General features: G+C 41.3%; 4 protein-coding genes across 6 annotated transcripts in view; 2 read left to right on the top strand and 2 right to left on the bottom strand.

Moving 5' to 3' along the window:
• Window positions 1–4: 4 nt before the first annotated feature.
• LOC135344993 (uncharacterized) lies at window positions 5–6,843 on the bottom strand. Its single transcript, XM_064542311.1, has 11 exons — window positions 6,681–6,843; window positions 5,674–6,006; window positions 4,724–5,023; window positions 4,324–4,412; window positions 3,023–3,260; window positions 2,135–2,452; window positions 1,320–1,543; window positions 1,119–1,163; window positions 930–983; window positions 529–693; window positions 5–284 (listed from the first exon to the last, which is right to left on the bottom strand). The coding sequence occupies exons 1-11, from the start codon at window positions 6,730–6,732 to the stop codon at window positions 156–158; spliced, it is 1,947 nt and encodes a 648-aa protein (XP_064398381.1). The 5' UTR covers window positions 6,733–6,843; the 3' UTR covers window positions 5–155.
• Window positions 6,844–7,208: 365 nt separating this feature from the next.
• Window positions 7,209–9,853, bottom strand: LOC135344956 (uncharacterized). Its single transcript, XM_064542254.1, has 7 exons — window positions 9,741–9,853; window positions 9,317–9,690; window positions 8,891–9,178; window positions 8,753–8,838; window positions 8,483–8,703; window positions 7,926–8,426; window positions 7,209–7,873 (listed from the first exon to the last, which is right to left on the bottom strand). The coding sequence occupies exons 2-5, from the start codon at window positions 9,537–9,539 to the stop codon at window positions 8,494–8,496; spliced, it is 807 nt and encodes a 268-aa protein (XP_064398324.1). The 5' UTR covers window positions 9,540–9,690; window positions 9,741–9,853; the 3' UTR covers window positions 7,209–7,873; window positions 7,926–8,426; window positions 8,483–8,493.
• Window positions 9,854–10,163: 310 nt separating this feature from the next.
• LOC135344943 (uncharacterized) lies at window positions 10,164–13,395 on the top strand. Of its 2 annotated transcripts, none has more exons than XM_064542237.1 (10): window positions 10,164–10,247; window positions 10,314–10,353; window positions 10,436–11,097; window positions 11,148–11,237; window positions 11,286–11,506; window positions 11,576–12,067; window positions 12,196–12,352; window positions 12,421–12,467; window positions 12,559–12,703; window positions 13,044–13,395. In XM_064542237.1, the coding sequence occupies exons 5-7, from the start codon at window positions 11,299–11,301 to the stop codon at window positions 12,282–12,284; spliced, it is 789 nt and encodes a 262-aa protein (XP_064398307.1). In that variant the 5' UTR covers window positions 10,164–10,247; window positions 10,314–10,353; window positions 10,436–11,097; window positions 11,148–11,237; window positions 11,286–11,298; the 3' UTR covers window positions 12,285–12,352; window positions 12,421–12,467; window positions 12,559–12,703; window positions 13,044–13,395. The 2 variants fall into 2 exon arrangements, with proteins under 2 accessions (XP_064398307.1, XP_064398315.1); XM_064542245.1 differs by having other exon boundaries at window positions 12,179–12,352.
• A 1,193-nt stretch (window positions 13,396–14,588) lies between these two features.
• LOC135344925 (uncharacterized) overlaps window positions 14,589–16,659 on the top strand; it is a 12,788-nt gene continuing 10,717 nt past the window's right edge. The window contains exons 1-3 of one of the 2 annotated variants that reach the window (XM_064542226.1): window positions 14,589–14,649; window positions 16,188–16,280; window positions 16,623–16,659. The exon at window positions 16,623–16,659 is cut by the window's right edge and continues 278 nt beyond it. In XM_064542226.1, coding sequence (XP_064398296.1) covers window positions 16,211–16,280; window positions 16,623–16,659 — 107 coding nt within the window. In that variant the 5' untranslated portion in view covers window positions 14,589–14,649; window positions 16,188–16,210. Of the gene's footprint in view, window positions 14,650–16,016; window positions 16,281–16,622 lie in introns of those variants that run through there. The other variant, XM_064542218.1, reaches the window with a different exon arrangement.

Raw genomic sequence — 16,659 nt, 5'->3', positions numbered from 1 at the left:
AATGGTGGGAATGCAACAAGGACAGAAAGCACGGCCTTTCTGTTATTGCATGAAACTATAAAGGTAGTATAAAGGTAGCATTCTATTTATACACAAAGATGCTATAAAAACAGTCTCCTCCTATATTAACTGTTCAGCTCAGTACAACGATGTCCCTAGAGTTCAGCAATGATGTTTTCACCATCTCCTCCGTCCCCACCGTCAATCTGAACGTCCTCGTCACTCTCCTCTCCTGTTACACGGATCTCAGAGTGGAGCGGGAGCAGAAACTCTCGTATGGATTGCTGTAGGATGAACGAAAGTGCAAGAAACGAAAATGTAGAAAGAAGATAATTTATCGAAATTGATAGAACAGAACACGGCTTATAATTATGTTAAGAAACAGTAAATTGCATGGAATTCTTGAAAGCTAGCTGTGAAATGAAACCAATGTCTGCTATCATAACATGCAATTATACTGTTACCGTGCAGTGTACACAAACCAACAGCTCCTACATGTATCTACCACAGTGAGGCATGTCCACTCACAGTTGGCCTGGCTCTGGCTGACTTCTTCTCGAGAGTGGTCATCCTCCTCTCCTTGAGAGCCCTGCGAATGAGGGCCCTGTTGAGGTGGAGATGAGCTTTTTTCTTGTCACGGCTAATGTGGAGCGAGAACGCTGCCGTAGAGTCGGTGAGGGACGGCTGTGCCAGCTGTGGAGTGTGTGAGGGGTGTGAAGGTATGTGATAGTGTGAAGGGGGCGGCACACTAATAATTATTATAAAGGTATTTTAGATACAGTCAGCATGAATGTACAGTATTTGAATATAGAAGCTAGATTCAAAGGCCCTGGTCTTCTAGAAACCTAGGTGTTGCTACTCATTAATAATTACAAATATGAATTTCTGAGTTTAGTCTGTATGGGTGTGTACATGTATGTATTACTCACAGAAAGAGAGGGTGGTCCACCAGCAGCATCACTTGGAGTGAAAGCTATAGACGCCTGAAAAAAGATCGATTTATAAATAACGGTGCAGCTAGCACATAAAACAACATTCAAACGTTGATTACTTGCGAGTCAACTTGCCAGTATGCGAATGATTACATTGTATATACATTACATTGTACGAATAATCACCTCTTCAGTTCCGTCCACGAGTGATCTGCCTCTCCTGAAGCTCGCCTGTAAGGGCACAAGTACTAAGTACTCACAAGTATGACGTGACGAATGGACCAGTATATTTATATTTGCATAATTATATAGTTCAACTAAGGAAAGAAAATATACGCTTAGCCTTACATGTAACAGCACAGACTGGGATACAAATACAAAACCAACCTTCTTCTTTTTTGGTAGCTCGTGATCTGCCATTAGCCACTGCTTGTCAAAATCAACGGAGACCTTCTCTTCGTCGTGCCTCTTAATCTTGGGCTGCTTACTTGCTTGTCGTTTGTACACTACCACTGCTATTACTATGACAATGGCCAGGATGATGAGGATGACCAAGAGGACCCCTATCGTAATACCAGCAATGGCACCACCAGACAGACTAGCAGCTGGAGCTGTAACAGCAAGAGTGGAAAACAATATTTAAAATTAGTTTAGCCATATCTAGCAGTGTACGTTGTATAGCAGTCATGTATAATAGACATAATTATCATGAGACCGAGTGTTTTATGACACACAAGCACAAAGGTGAAGCCCTTACAGAATCATGCATCGAGACTACACGACTGTGTATTTACATAAAACACGAGGATCCTCATACTATATGTGTTTTATCATAACGACCCTTACCAAATCACGCATCGAGGCTACGCGACCGTGTAATTAGCATGACTTTTAATACACCCTTGTCACTTTGACAACGTAACCTTGACAACATATATACGTAAGTACAGTGTATATGCATGCGCTTTACTTCAAGTACTAGTATTTACAGTTTAGCTAGCAATTACCTCACTGAGTTATTTGTGTGCAAGTGCTAGTTAACAAGCTCAAGAACAAGTTGGTATCCATGCACACAGACAACTACACAGTGGCTACATGTACATGTATGAACCATGCAGCACTAACGAGGTGTCAACCTGTACATGTACATGTATATGTGCTAGGGGCATAACAGCTACGATGCATGTACAATATGAGCTCACTTGGTGGAACACAGCCGGTCACCATGGTGTAGTTATCAGCATCAGCGGAGTTAATCGTTACTCGGGTCGTCGCCATTCCAAAAACCATGTCAGATTCCCAATCCACAGCTTCGATACTGGTATACGCATTCTGCATGTTCTGTGTCATAGAGCACACACTACCTGCGCTGACAGGCACAAATATAGTCTCCACATCACCACTAGTTACAGTTAGCCTGAAGGCACACCCCAGGCCGGCAATCATGTTGACAAAGGTGCACTCGAGGAAGACGTTGGTGTCGAAGAACGTGATGCTGGCTGATTGTACGTCAGTTGTCCCTGTGTGTGTGTGTGTGTGTGTGTGTGTGTGTGTGTGTGTGTGCGTGTATGAACGGGTTTATGTGATATGGTTAGTGAAGGTTTGTGTGCAAGACCACAACATAATTATGCTATGGAAAATCTCCCACAAGGTCACGTACCCTATTAATATTATGTGCTATATTGCCAAAGGACAGACACACACACACACACACGACTAGTTCTATCTCTATGGCTACAAGCATGCAAGTACACAGGATACCAAGGCATGTCATGCAGAGAGGGACTAGCTGTGGTCTGCACACACTAATGACAAGAAGCAATGAAAAACCCTACAATGCTCAAATAGAGAAGCCTTCTCGAGCAATGAGAATGAAATCAGAGAACATACCCCAGCCTAAAACAAAATGCTTAAATATAAACAACTAAGGAGCGCTTCACTAAATTCATGAGTACACAATTTCGATCACTACGCAAACAATTTGAGTATCTCTGTTCCCAATTCTCCTCCACTCACCCATCAAGACATTCTGTAGCTCTTAATAAAGCTCTATTACGCACTACCACACGGTGTAGATCATTTGTGCTTACTGAATGACACAGGAACGAGGGTGGTCCGACATGTGACAGTGATGCAGGCGGACACAGTGACCTGGTATTCTTCATCCTGCTGTAGCATACCACTGGGCACCGGGAGAGTTATGGGGTTCTGGCCGGCTATAAGGCGGTCCGTTACCAGGTATGTCATGGAGTCCGTCTCGTTACCAATGGCAACGTTCACCATGTAACTGACGAGAGGGAAGCTAGTAGCATTGCAGATGGTAGCAGGCTGAGAAGGGAGGGGGGGATAGATCGACACAGGTTAGGGTATACATTACAAGTTCCATACAACATGACATACATGTATTGTACATAATTATAATTATACTGTTACAGTATGATATATGTTTTTCGATCGTAGATAATGTATTGCAGTACAGTTATGTATGCATAAACTACTGGAATATTTTGTTGGTGAAGAACCTTTGCGAATGAGCCAAATAAGCAGAATAATTGAACCTTTGCGATCTAACTATTGCGTTCTGGCAAAAGGACTTAGGTTGTATGTATTTACCTGTACTAATTTAGGTTTTGCGATTTTATTGTTGCGAATTGATCAACCCTCGCAAGGGTTGCATATAAACGATTGATGCTCGCAAAACATTCTAGTAATACGGTACATGGAACGAACATGAACATAATGAATGTGCGGCTTCCGAGCAAGACACGTAAGCTATTCACTGCGTACACTTGTGTACAGTGGTTTGTTCCATATGACAGCTACACAATTATGATGTGTTTAAGAGCCTGACAGCTAGTACATCAACAAGCAACCTTGCACTAGCTGACTGTATAGTCCCCCCATATGGTCTTGTTTACACACACTAATAATCAACACATTATTAGTTGTCATGACAGAGCAGCAGGGAATGGAAAGCCATAATATTCCAGTTAGCTCAATAAGCGCAATAAATTATTGATTCACAGAAGGACATGCATGCTATACATGTAGATGTTTTTGAGCTGGCTTAGTATTAAGTATGGTAAACACAATGGGTCCATATCAATAATTATTACTGTCCGCTACACATACATGTTTTAGAAGGACGTCAATGTGCTACATACTTGTACATACTATTTTACAGTGAAACTTGTCTACCATCGCTGGAATAAAGAAGTGGCTTACTATCGATCACTAGTCTAAACACATGCAGTGACTTAAAAGAGGGTGACCTTTGGGGTCTACATGTGGCTAAATTAAAAAGGGTGACCTGCTGACGGCTAGAGTTAAGGTGACCACAGGATTAGGGTGGTTACAATTAGACAGGTTTTGCTATTCGTACGAGACTCACATTGAAGGTGACGTCGACAGCCACACTCCCACCAGAGAGGTTGATTCTAGACACTCTCAGTGAACTGCTCAGATCTCTGATGTCAGGAGCTGCAGCAGAAACCATGGCAGATGAAGTCAGAGGTAGTTAGTATATATTCTAAGATATGTACACTTACTATATAGTAAACATACGCTCAGTACTGTTACACTAACACTAGATGTGACTATACCCATGAAACTGTATCTACATGTAGGTATCAGGTACACAGTAATTACTGCACTAGCTGATATTACATTCTTGTTACATGCTACACAAACAAAGCATGTCAGCAAATGCAATGCCAATTCAACACACTATCAAGAAACAACTGATGTATATACATCAATACGCCCCCTCCACACTTCACACACACACTCACTAATAGGGATGGTTTCTTGCCGTGTGACGTTTATTCCCTGACCAGCAGCGTTACTAGCCGACACAAAGATATCGTGCGTTGCACACGCCTCGTTTAACTCATCCGTAAACTCGTAACTCGTGTCTGTAGTGGTCACGTTGAAGTTGAAGGTTGGTCCAGTCACAGTCACAGTGTAGGTGGTAGTGACGGGGTCATCTTCATCGATGATGGTGTTACCGGGTTGGTCCCAAGACAGGACAAGTCGAGTTGTGTCAGTAGGGATCGGGTTGAACGCAAAGTTCTCAGGAGGACCAGGGATATCTGTATGTGTGCGTGCGTGGGGGTGTGTGTGTGTGTGTGTGTGTGTGTGTGTGTGTGTGTGTGTGTGTGTGTGTGCGTGCGTGGGGGTGGATGTGTGTGTGTGTGTGTGTGTGTGTGTGTGTGCGTGCGTGGGGGTGGATGTGTGTGTGTGTGTGTGTGTGTGTGTGTGTGCGTGCGTGGGGGTGGATGTGTGTGTGTGTGTGTGTGTGTGTGTGTGTGCGTGCGTGGGGGTGGATGTGTGTGTGTGTGTGTGTGTGTGTGTGTGTGTGTGTGTGTGTGTGTGTGTAGGCACAGTTACATTGCATGTCATACAAGTTTACATACTTAACGGGGTAATACATTGGCATAATTAAGCTTATAAATTATTATAAGACAAACTCTCTAATCTGGTGATTGTACGATTGTGATACCTACATGTTTTACATTGGTTGTTACTAAACAATGTATGACACGTACTCTTTAAGGCTATAAATTACAGGCAGCATATCACGGAACAAGCGCTGGTACATACACACTTTTGCAAAGAAGCTTAATAATATTATAAACTTGAACAACCGGCCCGGCCAACATACAATACAGTGCAGTTATTACACTATACATGCCAGACAACACACATATCATGCATGGATGGACACACCACACAAACTCACCAAATGTTCGCACATAGTAGCTGTCTCCGAACACAATTCTAACAGGTGACTGTTGCAAAGCCGAGCAACGCAGTTGGATGTTACTACCAAACGTTTCTCTGCCAAGCCTCGTCACAATGATGTTGGTCGTCCGGCCCTCGGTGGGCGGATCAAGTATGACTCCATTTTGGGCGAGGAGTTGTGCATTTGATGACCCGGGACTGAGTTGCACCTCGCCGAACACCCACTCTACGATAAACCCAGTTGGTACGTTGCAGGTGTACGTAATGTTGACATCACTTCCAGCAGGCACGGTCTGGTTGCCAGCGGGCGATACAGTGATGATTTGAGACTCTATAAAGGAGAATTCATTGAGAGTAGTTATCGTGTCTGTGATGTGACTAGAATTTTCAAAGTGGTCAATCTCAATCTCAATACACAAATTTGCCTAAAAACAACAGGTCTATGAAGTGTTTCTCTATAAGGTGTGGTGTTTCTCTTTTGTTTATAGAGGAGGCTATTTTTGTCTATAGGTGGTTAGGTACAAAATACCACCAATCGACCAGTGTGTGGGCACATCAAGGGTAAGGTTCACCCATACATGTACATCAAAGCCTTTGACAAAGGATCTAAACACACACACCCAATGTATTCAAAACAAGTACAGCTAGAGCGCACTTAAAGAAACACCCCGAATAAACTACGGATGCTTTTCTGTTAATAAATACATACTAAGCCAACTTCTAAGCAATCACAGCGCGCGTCAGAGTGAGGTTGTGTGCTTAAGAACAAGAATGACAATCATGTCATACAATGATAATTATTATTTTTATAGATCTAGGTACAGTAAATATTAATATGAGTAGCTCTTACAATCAGCAAAACCATTTGCATGCAGTGTGTGTGTGTGTGCTGTGCGTGTGCTGTAGCTGTGCGGATAGAAACAGAGCTAGCTACAACATGAACAATGGATGTGGTCACAACTCTTTTTGAGCAACAAACAGCTCTGATTATGTAACTCTGCTCACCTCCGATGCTCAACAGAAGACACGCTAAGAGGGACACACTTAACAGCTTCATCTTGTCGAGTTGTCAGGCTACAGATTCCCTAGCGCAATTGAGTTGACTTGTCTAGAATTGACCAGAATAAATTTTAATATTAGCAAACTGCTGACTGACATCTAATAAAGATGGGCGTGGCCCGCCCAAAAACCAAAACCACCAAAGTTATGAATAATTTATTGGCCATGCCTCTAACCGCAGAGCTCAGCTTGCTACAAGAAGGGGAGGGGCTGGACTGGAGCCATCATGAATGGTCCAGGCTCCAGGGGCTCATCGTCAGTAAAAATCCAGATATAGGCTTGAAATCAATGTCCACCCTTCTTTTGGTGGACAGGCCACGCCTATCTAGACAGTATAGTCTTCAGAAGTAGATCAGCGTGACTCTGTGCATGCGCAATTCTTCTACATATATACAGGTCATCGGAAACGACGGAAAAATTTACTTTTCCCTCACTGACACCAGTGCACTGCCAAGTAGAAAAACAGTTATCATGGTCGAGCAGTCGAATAATTCAATCTCATGTCTGACTAGCTCTTGTAAGTGAAGAATCCAAAGACTCTATTTGAGCAGCAGCTGGACTGCACAGGACCTGTCGAAACATTGTACCGGTGAGTCAGTGTTAGCATGATATCTATTTAGTAAGCTGGCTTCTGAGTCTAATGATTAAACATAGTTGTTTTGGAATCCTGAGCGTGTTGTGAGTATAAAAAGAGCTGCCATGGGCACGACCTTTGACTTCAATTTAGAAAGAAAAAATGATGCAGAATTATGATAGGTATAGAAACTAAAAATAATTATCTGGGCCTAGGACTCACTAAATATGAAAAGTTTGGGCAAAAAAGAACTATGTATTATGAGGATTATAATGTTCACAGAAAACAATAAAATAATATTATTCAATCCACTGCAACTAATCTAAAAGTTCCACTTACTGCCGAAGAGGCTGCACATGTCCATAGGCGACATTTCCCTGAGTGTTGGGGTCTGTTTTAATGTCTCCTGGCTCTTCGTATATCGCAGGTGGTGGTATCATTTCAGTTTCAGTTTGCAGAGTTACCTTTTTAGACCTCTTGTACATGTACACCATTGCCAAATTTATCAAGACGGTAACCAAGACTCCAAAAAACAAGGTGAGTACGAATGTCAGAGATATGGATTCTGTAGAGTTATGTGTACAATAACATACATTGGTGAACAATTACACATATACCTGCACATGATCTAGAACACCACTGTATGCCCATGTTGTTCCACTGACCGTCAACACATGTCACCACAGCTGCTCCAGATACTGAGGCAAAAGTTTCGGTACAGCTCAGAGTAGCAGTCGTACGGTGAGACACGTTGCCGCTAGTGACTTCTCCGTCAAGCTGGTAGGAAACACCATCTGCCAGGAAAGAATCAAGGACATTTATGGGGCACCCAGCAAAGTCGAGATTAGTTCGAGTATCAATTATCATTCCATTGTACATCAATATTGCATGATAGCACAGATTAGCGGATGAGACGACAGGTACACAAGTCGACTGTGACGTCAGTTGTATGGTGGAGGTGCTGAAATCTGATTGACGCAAGTCTCGACATAAACCATTTCCTTGTTCAAACTGGATAAGGAAGTTTCCACTTTGTTCAGAGGCACAGTTTTGACCGAGAGAGAACGTGAGGCAATTTATTGTTCTCAGCGTACTGTCATCAATTATGAAGGGAGTAACTACAACATCAGGATAGAGGTTCTTCTCACAGCAAAAGAAATACTTGAGAGCTTACCATCAACTCTTTCAGACACTCCTGCTTGATCCAGCTGCATTAGTCACAGTTACAGTTAAAGTGTACACATCATTCTCCACTGTGTTCGTGAGCTGGTAGGATGAATCAGGAACAAACACTGCATTGCCACTGAAACTCCTGGCTGAAGAAGTAAAGGTTATGGTTGGTGCACCAATTTGGGGAGGAGTCAACTGAACATCCGAGTCACTGCTGCTCTGAACCTGTGATGTATGCATGCATATAATTTTGATGGATATATTCTTTGCTTACTCCCTCCATCAAACTCCATGATCCACTGATTGGCAACGATGGATTGGAACAGTCAACGAATCCAGTTGGTCGAGTCAGTACAGGAGCTGAGAAAACACCAAAATTTGTGAGAAATACAAACTCCGGTGGTCCACTCACTTCTTATGTTGAACATCACAGGAACAAAAATGACGCTGCTGTTCAGCACTCCTGGACACACAGCACTGGTAGCCACCACACTGACAGTGTGAGACTCAGTGTAGCTTAATCCAGTCACAGTGATAATGCTCCCAGTCACTTCCACTAAACCACTGCCTCCAACCACACTGCCATAAAATGTTATCGCTGTACCAAATGTGCCGCTACTGCTGACCAAAAGTGTAATTTGTCCGGTTAACCTGTCAACCACTGAGTGTTCCACACTATCAACAGTTGGAGTGGAAGGTTCTGTATACCGTAATAATTATGATAATCACAACGACCAAAAAAGTTAGTATTAAGTGACGAATATACCCTCTACATAATAGATAGATAGGTAAGAGTATATACATTTTCAATTGGAGCTAATGGAAACTATGTTCTCACCTACGATAATTTGAATAGTGAAGTTCCCAGCTCGAGGATCAGATGTAGAAGCACCAGCAAAACAAGTCACCACAGTACCATTTAGTGACTCGGTGACTACCAACTCAAGAGTGGACATCCTTGTTGGCTCATTGCGTGAACTGATCATACTAACAATGAATGGTCCACATACACCTGCACTATTTGGGGAGGCTGTGTGAGTGATAACAATATCGCAGTCCATTGGTAGAGGAGGAGTGACTCTCCAACGAGTCAGATCAATAACATTGTCATGAGAACAGGTGAGGCTGACGGTAGTGCCTGGACACACTTGGAGGGCCCTATCAATCACATTGCCACCGCCGCTATACTGACTTCTAAACTGCTTGCAGTATCTGCAGATTAATATAAATTAGTGGTTGCGTTTAATTTGGTTTAAACTTACATGTTAAATGTGGAAAGATAATTAGACCTACTGAACACACCCTCACAACACTGAGAATCTATTGAGGAAAATTGTTGTGGTCAGTTTTATAATTATTAATTATTATAGGGCTCTATAGCAGGCTGCCTATAGTCTAGAATATAAAGGCCAGCTGTAGATCACATCTGGATCTATATATCTAATGAGTATAATTAGACTAGATCTACCTCTAAATCTAGTTAGCAGAGCTTACTGTCGTTGTATAAAATTAATAGGACATTTAGACTAGTATAGAATGTCACTGTTTATAAGCCCGGGTGTCACCAGGGCGTCACCAGATGGGTTATGATTCATAACCCATCTGGTGACATTCATAATAATTATGAAATCATTATCTTAACTGCATGGGCAGCGTTTGAGCCGTGTATGCATATCGCGCATAATTATGGGCGCGGCAAGAGTACGAGTAGATAAGATCTATGGGAGAACAAACGGTGGATAATGAGGCTTGTCGATCTATCTGCATATGTAAGTTACATCATATTAAGGTTACATTTAGCAATAGATCTAGCATTTTTGTTATTATCCTCGCAGATTTTTGTAGCTGTGCTAGGTTTTCCCCAAAAAGGCACAGGTACGCCTCGGAGTATAAAGTAGGCACAATAATTATTGTTCTAGAGTTATAACTATTAAAATCAATGCTGTGACAATTATAGATGCTGTGAGCAGTTTAGAAGTCAGTAGCGATGGTGGCACTGTGATTGATGGGTTCCTTCAAGTGTGTCCAAACACTACCGTCAGCCTCACTTGTTCTCATGACAGTCCTGACGACCTGTCTCGTTGGAGAGTCGCTCCTCGTCTACCAAGAGACTGCAATACTGTTATCACCCACACAGCCTCCCCAAATAGCGCAGGTGTATGTGGACCATTCATTGTTAGTATGATCAGTCCCCACAATGAGCCAACAAGGATGTCCATGCACTCTTGAGTTGGTAGTCACTGAGTCACTAAATGGTTCTGTGGTGACTTGTTTTGCTGGTGGTTCTACGTCTGATCCTCAAGTCGGGAACTTCACTATAATTACTGCAGGTAAGAATAGTTTCAGCACTGTAATTGAAATTTACTCAGTGGTTGACCAGTTAACTGGACAAGTTACGCTTTTGGTTAGCAATAGCGAAATGTTTGGGACAGCGATAACATTTTATGGCAGTGTGGTTGGAGGCAGTGAGTGGTTCAGTGGAAGTGACTGACAACAACATCGTTGTGACTGGACTGAGCTACACCGGGTTTCACACTGTCTGTGTAGTGGCTGCCAGTGCTGTGTGTCCTGGAGTACTGAACAGCAGCATTGATGTTTCTGTGATGTTCAACATAAGAAGTGAGTGGACCACGTGCCAGAGATTTCATTTTTATTATACGATTTCTCAGCTCCTGTATATACTAACTTAACCCACTGGATTCGTTGACTGTTCCAATCCATCACTGTCTATCAGGGGATCATGGAGTTTGGTGGAGGGAGTAAGTGAAGGATATAATAATAACAGTCAAATGATGTAGTCATCACAGGTTCAGAGCAGCAATGACCCAGCAGTTCAGTTTGACACCTCCCTTAAATGTTGTACCAACCATAACCTACACTTCAGCTGGGGGTATCAGTGGTAGTGCAGTGTTTATCTCTGGTTCATCCTACCAGCTCACAGACACAGTGGAGAATGATGTGTACACGTTAACTGTGACCGTCACTAATGTGGCTGGATCAAGCAGTGAAATGTCTGCTGAAATTGAAGGTAAGATCTATTTGTTATGATTAGAAGTTACGTTATGTTACTTGCACTGTACTTTGATCATAATTATAGATAGAGCACTTGTCATTGATGACAGTACGTTGGGAGCAATGAATTGCCTCACATTCTATCTTGGTAAAAACTGTACCTCTGAGCAAAGTGGGGACTTTCGTATCCAGTTTGAACAAGGATTTGGATGTCGAGAGTTGCGTCCATTGGATTTCAGCACCTCCAACATACAACTGACGTCACAGTTGACTTGTGTACCTGTCACGTCATCCACTGATCTGTGCTATCGTGCAAATCTTGTGTATGATGGAACCATAGTTGACACTCAGAGCAATCTTAACTTTAGCACATGCCCTGTGAGTGCCCTCTTGTTATTCGTGGGCAGTGGAGTGTCCTACCAGCTTGACGGAGTCGTTACTGCTAGCAGCGTGTCTCACCTTAGAATTACGACTGCTACTCTGAGCTGTACTTCAGTTATCTATGATTTGTCTGGTTCATATCAACTCACTTGCATTGATGGAAATGTTGAAACAGCTGGATTGAGATCTTGCGTTTGTAAGTCTCATGTCATAATTATTGTCAAGAGTAGATATTGTAGCTACTGTAACAGTTTGCTTTCACATTCACGTATGCATGGTCTAATAGTACATTGTGTTATGTATTTAGGATTCGATGTTCTACAGTTTCTGTTTGGCTGATTGTGGTGATCATTCTGATGATACTAGCACCGGCTAGCGTAATGGGAATTGTTTGTGGATGCTTTTTTGGCTGATATTCTCCTTGTTTTCATGTTTGGTTTTGGTGTGGGGGTGCTCTTTTACATGTGTTATTGCAAACGAGGCAAGTTTTTCTACTTCATTTAACGTCCCTTATCAGTGCAACTTAAGTAATGTAGCGAACATTTACAGATTTGAATTAATTGTAAGTCAAACCCAAGAGATACTGAAAAGCTCAAGTGAGTTGTTTCGTATTTTAGCAGCTTATGCCATGTATCTTGTAGTTTAGTGGTAAAAGGATAATTTTGTACAAATTAATTATTAATGTAGGCGTGATATATCATCTTCCCCTCCTGCCGACTCCCTCTATGCTGACCTAAACTCTATTGAGCACCAGACAGCCCCAGGAAATTATGCCCTTGTCAATGTATATACCAAGAAACCAAAGCCAGCTTCAAGAGAGGCTCTTCATCAGGTATGACTATAGATTAGCCTTGATTCCAGGCCACATTAACGTATTTTAATCGGCCTGGAATCGATGCTAACTACATTGTATAGGTCATGTAAATCTCCACTATTAGCTATAGAGCATAAAAATTAATGTGTATTTTACAATAAGGCTGAAACCCCTGATATGATAACCCTCGAATTCATTACACAGCATAACAAAGGCGCTCATGTTTTGTCAGACGTGCTGTATAATATAGTGAATATCATTAATTTTTATTATGTATAACATTTTGTGTATTCAGAAAAAAATCCCTGATTTATCTCGTGAAATTATTACAAACCAACTCACACATTCACAACTTCAGCTGACCTATGCCAGAGAGTGGTCGACAGGCGGCCCACCAACGACCCAGGGAATATCCAGTGGAGGAGTCCAGCGTGGATCATATAGCAATACTAAGCTGCTTACAGAACAACGGAGAAGAAAATAGTAGACTAAACACATTAGTAAGAAGGAGCTTGGGGAGCCGCACATCACCACACCACTGTACTGCATGCATGTGTACTATAAAACTGGATTATGTATATGCATGCACAGAACTTCATTATGGCTGCGTGTTCGGTGTGTGCCAAAAATGTGCTCACAGGCTCCTTCTTACTAATGTGTTTAGTCTACTATTTTTACACGCATGTGACACTATATAATGTTATATTTTTATGTTCTGTATAATGTCTACTGACATGTACATAATTATCGAATTGACCACTAACAGTATACATGTAACTCCATGCAGTGATTGGAATTGTGCACTGCTCAGTTGAATTATCAGTTCTATTTATAGCTAACAGAGGTATACAAACAATAGAAATATGTAGCTACAGTGATCATGGAACGTTTGGACACAGCTGCAGGCTAGTATGTAAAGGTATAATCGACAATTCTATTTTTCCCCCCCTGTACATCTTCTATATTGTCTTGTTCGTATGCTGCTGTTAGAGCCTTTTATAGGCTTTGAAATCTGAGCGTATTAAACTGTATAAATTCGTATATATATACAGATACACAATATTTATCTTTAAAATAATGTGAAAGTTCACATTAGGGACATGTATATATATATTATATGCAGCTCATACAGTGTCATGACACACTGATATATATAGCATAAACCTATACGTATACTGCACAAACACTCTGGATTTACAGTACATCCTCATTCTACCATCATTTTGAGCCCAATATTAGAGAGGTAACCATAATATAACCAATCCAGCGAGAGCATAACTCCAATCGATCCGTTACAACGTCATGAAGAGGACTCTACAAATAAGTGTTGATGCATTTACAATATAATTAACTAATCTCATAGTAATCCTGATCCACCACATTTGGCATTCATCACTTCCATGCTAAAATGCATAGATGGAGTCAATTGCACAGAAAATGTATGTGCTCAACACTATAATTATTAGGGAAACTCATCACAAAACTCAAACACTCAACATTCTGTTCGAGAAAACCACCAAAATTAATAGGATGGAAAAACTAAAAACATTATGTGAAAAATGTACATGTGAATGACGTTGTAAAGGATTGGAGTTATGCTCTTGCTGGATATTTCTTGTGTCTACGCTTTTTGGTGTTTCCCCCGGCCAATTAGCAACTTTTCACATTGCAAATGTTTTTGTGGTACTTTTTAGCTATAGTGTTGTAGTTTCTGGTGTCATTGTTGTTGTACATGATACTTATGAGGTCATTTTTATGATTTTTATGATTTTCAACCTTTCCTGTTTTCTGGTATGAGTACCGCGCGCAATCTACAGGCCAAAATTAGTATCTGGACATGCGCAATCCTCAGTGGAAAATCAGGCCACGCCCAACTCCCAATCAGTAATAATTATAGCTTATAGGTACATTCTACATGATTGTTTTATTAATTATTATTTAGAGCTAAAGTACAGTGTTTAAACCATAGATAGTAGAGGAAGGGGATTGTGAACGAGATCACGTGCGCTATAGATCATACATGAGAGCTGAGGTCTATCCGCGTTAGACCGCGAATTGACTAATTTTGAGCGGGCTAAAGACTTTTCAGAGTTTTACTCGGTTCTAAAGGTAAGAAACGACTATCTAAGAGCCTTAATGTCAGTAGTAATCTATACTAACAATATTTTGAGCGTTTTAAGTAATAAGATATACCTGTTGAGCTACAAGTTAGCTATGACTCACCATTTACCTGTTTTTAGCACTGTTTGGGGAGAATCTAGTTTCTGATACACTTTTAGAAGCTAGTAAGCATATTGGCTGTTTCCTTGACTTGAGCTTTAACAGGATAGCCCCTTTTTTTGATATATAAGCTTTTTGTTGTTCTCCAGTGTTGTGAAATAAGTCGAATGGGGTGCCTTCTTTGTGTGGGGTGTCCTGATCTGACCGTTCACAATTGAAAGTTTTAGTGTGCATTTTCTGATTCTTTTAGCTTTACTCTATGAGAATAGCTATTACATAGTAGCTGTACTAACTCGAAAGAATAATTTTGCCTCAATGAAAAAGTGTGAAAATGTCATGTTGCTCTTTTCCCACACAGGTGTGATTGTAAACAATGGGCATGGGAAGTCAGAAATTGCGTTTTTTCAGCGATAGAAAAGCAAGAAGCAGCAGACATCCCCCGTCTGCTCTCATCAGCCTTTACCTGAGTCGACCAGCAACTCTTGAATCTCTCCACTTCTTGGTTGCCAAGTCAGTGTTGAACTAATTGCCGTCAAGAACGTGCTCACCATTGTCAAGCTACCAAGAGTTGATGTCATCGTCACCTCGTGTGTTCAGTGCCAGCTCATTTGGAATTTGTCAGTACGTTCTGAATACACCCTTATACCCCCTCTCTCAACTCATCACTCCAGTTCTTTACCAGCGTGCTGTGCTATTTTGATTGAGATACATCGATTCCCTGAACTTTTGTGATGAAAATCCTGGCCTTAAATGTTTAATTAGATTTGTGAAAGCATCACTCTTCTACACTTATTATAGTTGATCAGGTAAGTTCTGTCAAAAAATTGTTCACGAACCGTTACCCAAACGCAGAAGACCGGACTCTGACAACACATTCTGACTCATATCATTCATAATGTACGTGTATCTTTACAATGTCATAGCTTGCGCTTGTCTGCAGTTCATAATAATGTTATATAGATGATGAGTTGTCATGGATATTATATATTGTATAATTGTAGCATGGACACATTTCCAGAGTAGAAAGAACCTACAAAAAAAAGAATTTCAAAACTAAAAGCTTGCATACACACATAGCTCAGAGTCCTACTTCCTTGATATGTCTTCACTAGCAGAAGGGCCCACAGAGGAGGCTGCAACCATACCCAGCAACACAGATCTATATACTTCCTGTCTACTTCCGGCCATTCTGCTAATGCTTCCGTCTAACACGGACAGTCCATGAAATTGAGTTCACGTGATCTCGTTCACAATCCCCTTCCTCTACTATCTATGTTTAAACATTGTTCTAGTGTTGCTTCAAGAATGATCAGTCGATTGCTGTTTATTTGGGGTGTCTCCTTTCTGTTGGTCCAAGGCCAAACCGGAGAGAACGGTATGTACGTGGAGATACATCACTATTAAAACTTTCTAATAAGCTAGCTACATTTATATACTAGATCTACATGCATTCTACTAGTAAGCCTGATTGTAGGCAAAGCTACCGAGTATGCTTACTACAAGGTATTACCTCTTAATTGTTTGCATGGCACTTGTGTAGTATCTCAATGCATGCTAGACTATATAGACATTTATATCTACACGTACACTTCAACTCTGGCTCTATGAATATATATAATGCACCTTTGTATGCCATTGTACATGTATATAAATACGGCAGGTATAGACTCTACAACTTACTTACTGTTTACTAACCGCTAGCAACTCTCCACTGCAGAGGTTTTTGATATATTATATGAGGCCCCTCAAAACAT

This window comes from Halichondria panicea, chromosome 1, assembly GCF_963675165.1.
Source record: "Halichondria panicea chromosome 1, odHalPani1.1, whole genome shotgun sequence".
NCBI classification, from domain to species: domain Eukaryota; kingdom Metazoa; phylum Porifera; class Demospongiae; order Suberitida; family Halichondriidae; genus Halichondria; species Halichondria panicea.
The sequence above is the reverse complement of the archived record's forward strand: the minus strand, read 5'-3'. Positions and strand labels throughout refer to the sequence as shown.

Coding starts and splice junctions, on each gene's coding strand:
- LOC135344943 (XM_064542237.1), top strand. CDS start 11,299: ATGACCCAGCAGTTCAGTTTGACACCTCCCTTAAATGTTGTACCAACC. Junction 11,507..11,575: donor AATGTCTGCTGAAATTGAAG/GTAAGATCTATT, acceptor TCATAATTATAG/ATAGAGCACTTGTCATTGAT. Junction 12,068..12,195: donor TGGATTGAGATCTTGCGTTT/GTAAGTCTCATG, acceptor GATGTTCTACAG/TTTCTGTTTGGCTGATTGTG.
- LOC135344993 (XM_064542311.1), bottom strand. CDS start 6,732: ATGAAGCTGTTAAGTGTGTCCCTCTTAGCGTGTCTTCTGTTGAGCATC. Junction 5,024..5,673: donor CTACTATGTGCGAACATTTG/GTGAGTTTGTGT, acceptor GCACACATACAG/ATATCCCTGGTCCTCCTGAG. Junction 1,164..1,319: donor AGCTACCAAAAAAGAAGAAG/GTTGGTTTTGTA, acceptor GTGCCCTTACAG/GCGAGCTTCAGGAGAGGCAG.
- LOC135344956 (XM_064542254.1), bottom strand. CDS start 9,539: ATGGACTGCGATATTGTTATCACTCACACAGCCTCCCCAAATAGTGCA. Junction 8,839..8,890: donor TGTGATGTTCAACATAAGAA/GTGAGTGGACCA, acceptor GTGTTTTCTCAG/CTCCTGTACTGACTCGACCA. Junction 8,704..8,752: donor CATGGAGTTTGATGGAGGGA/GTAAGCAAAGAA, acceptor CATACATCACAG/GTTCAGAGCAGCAGTGACTC.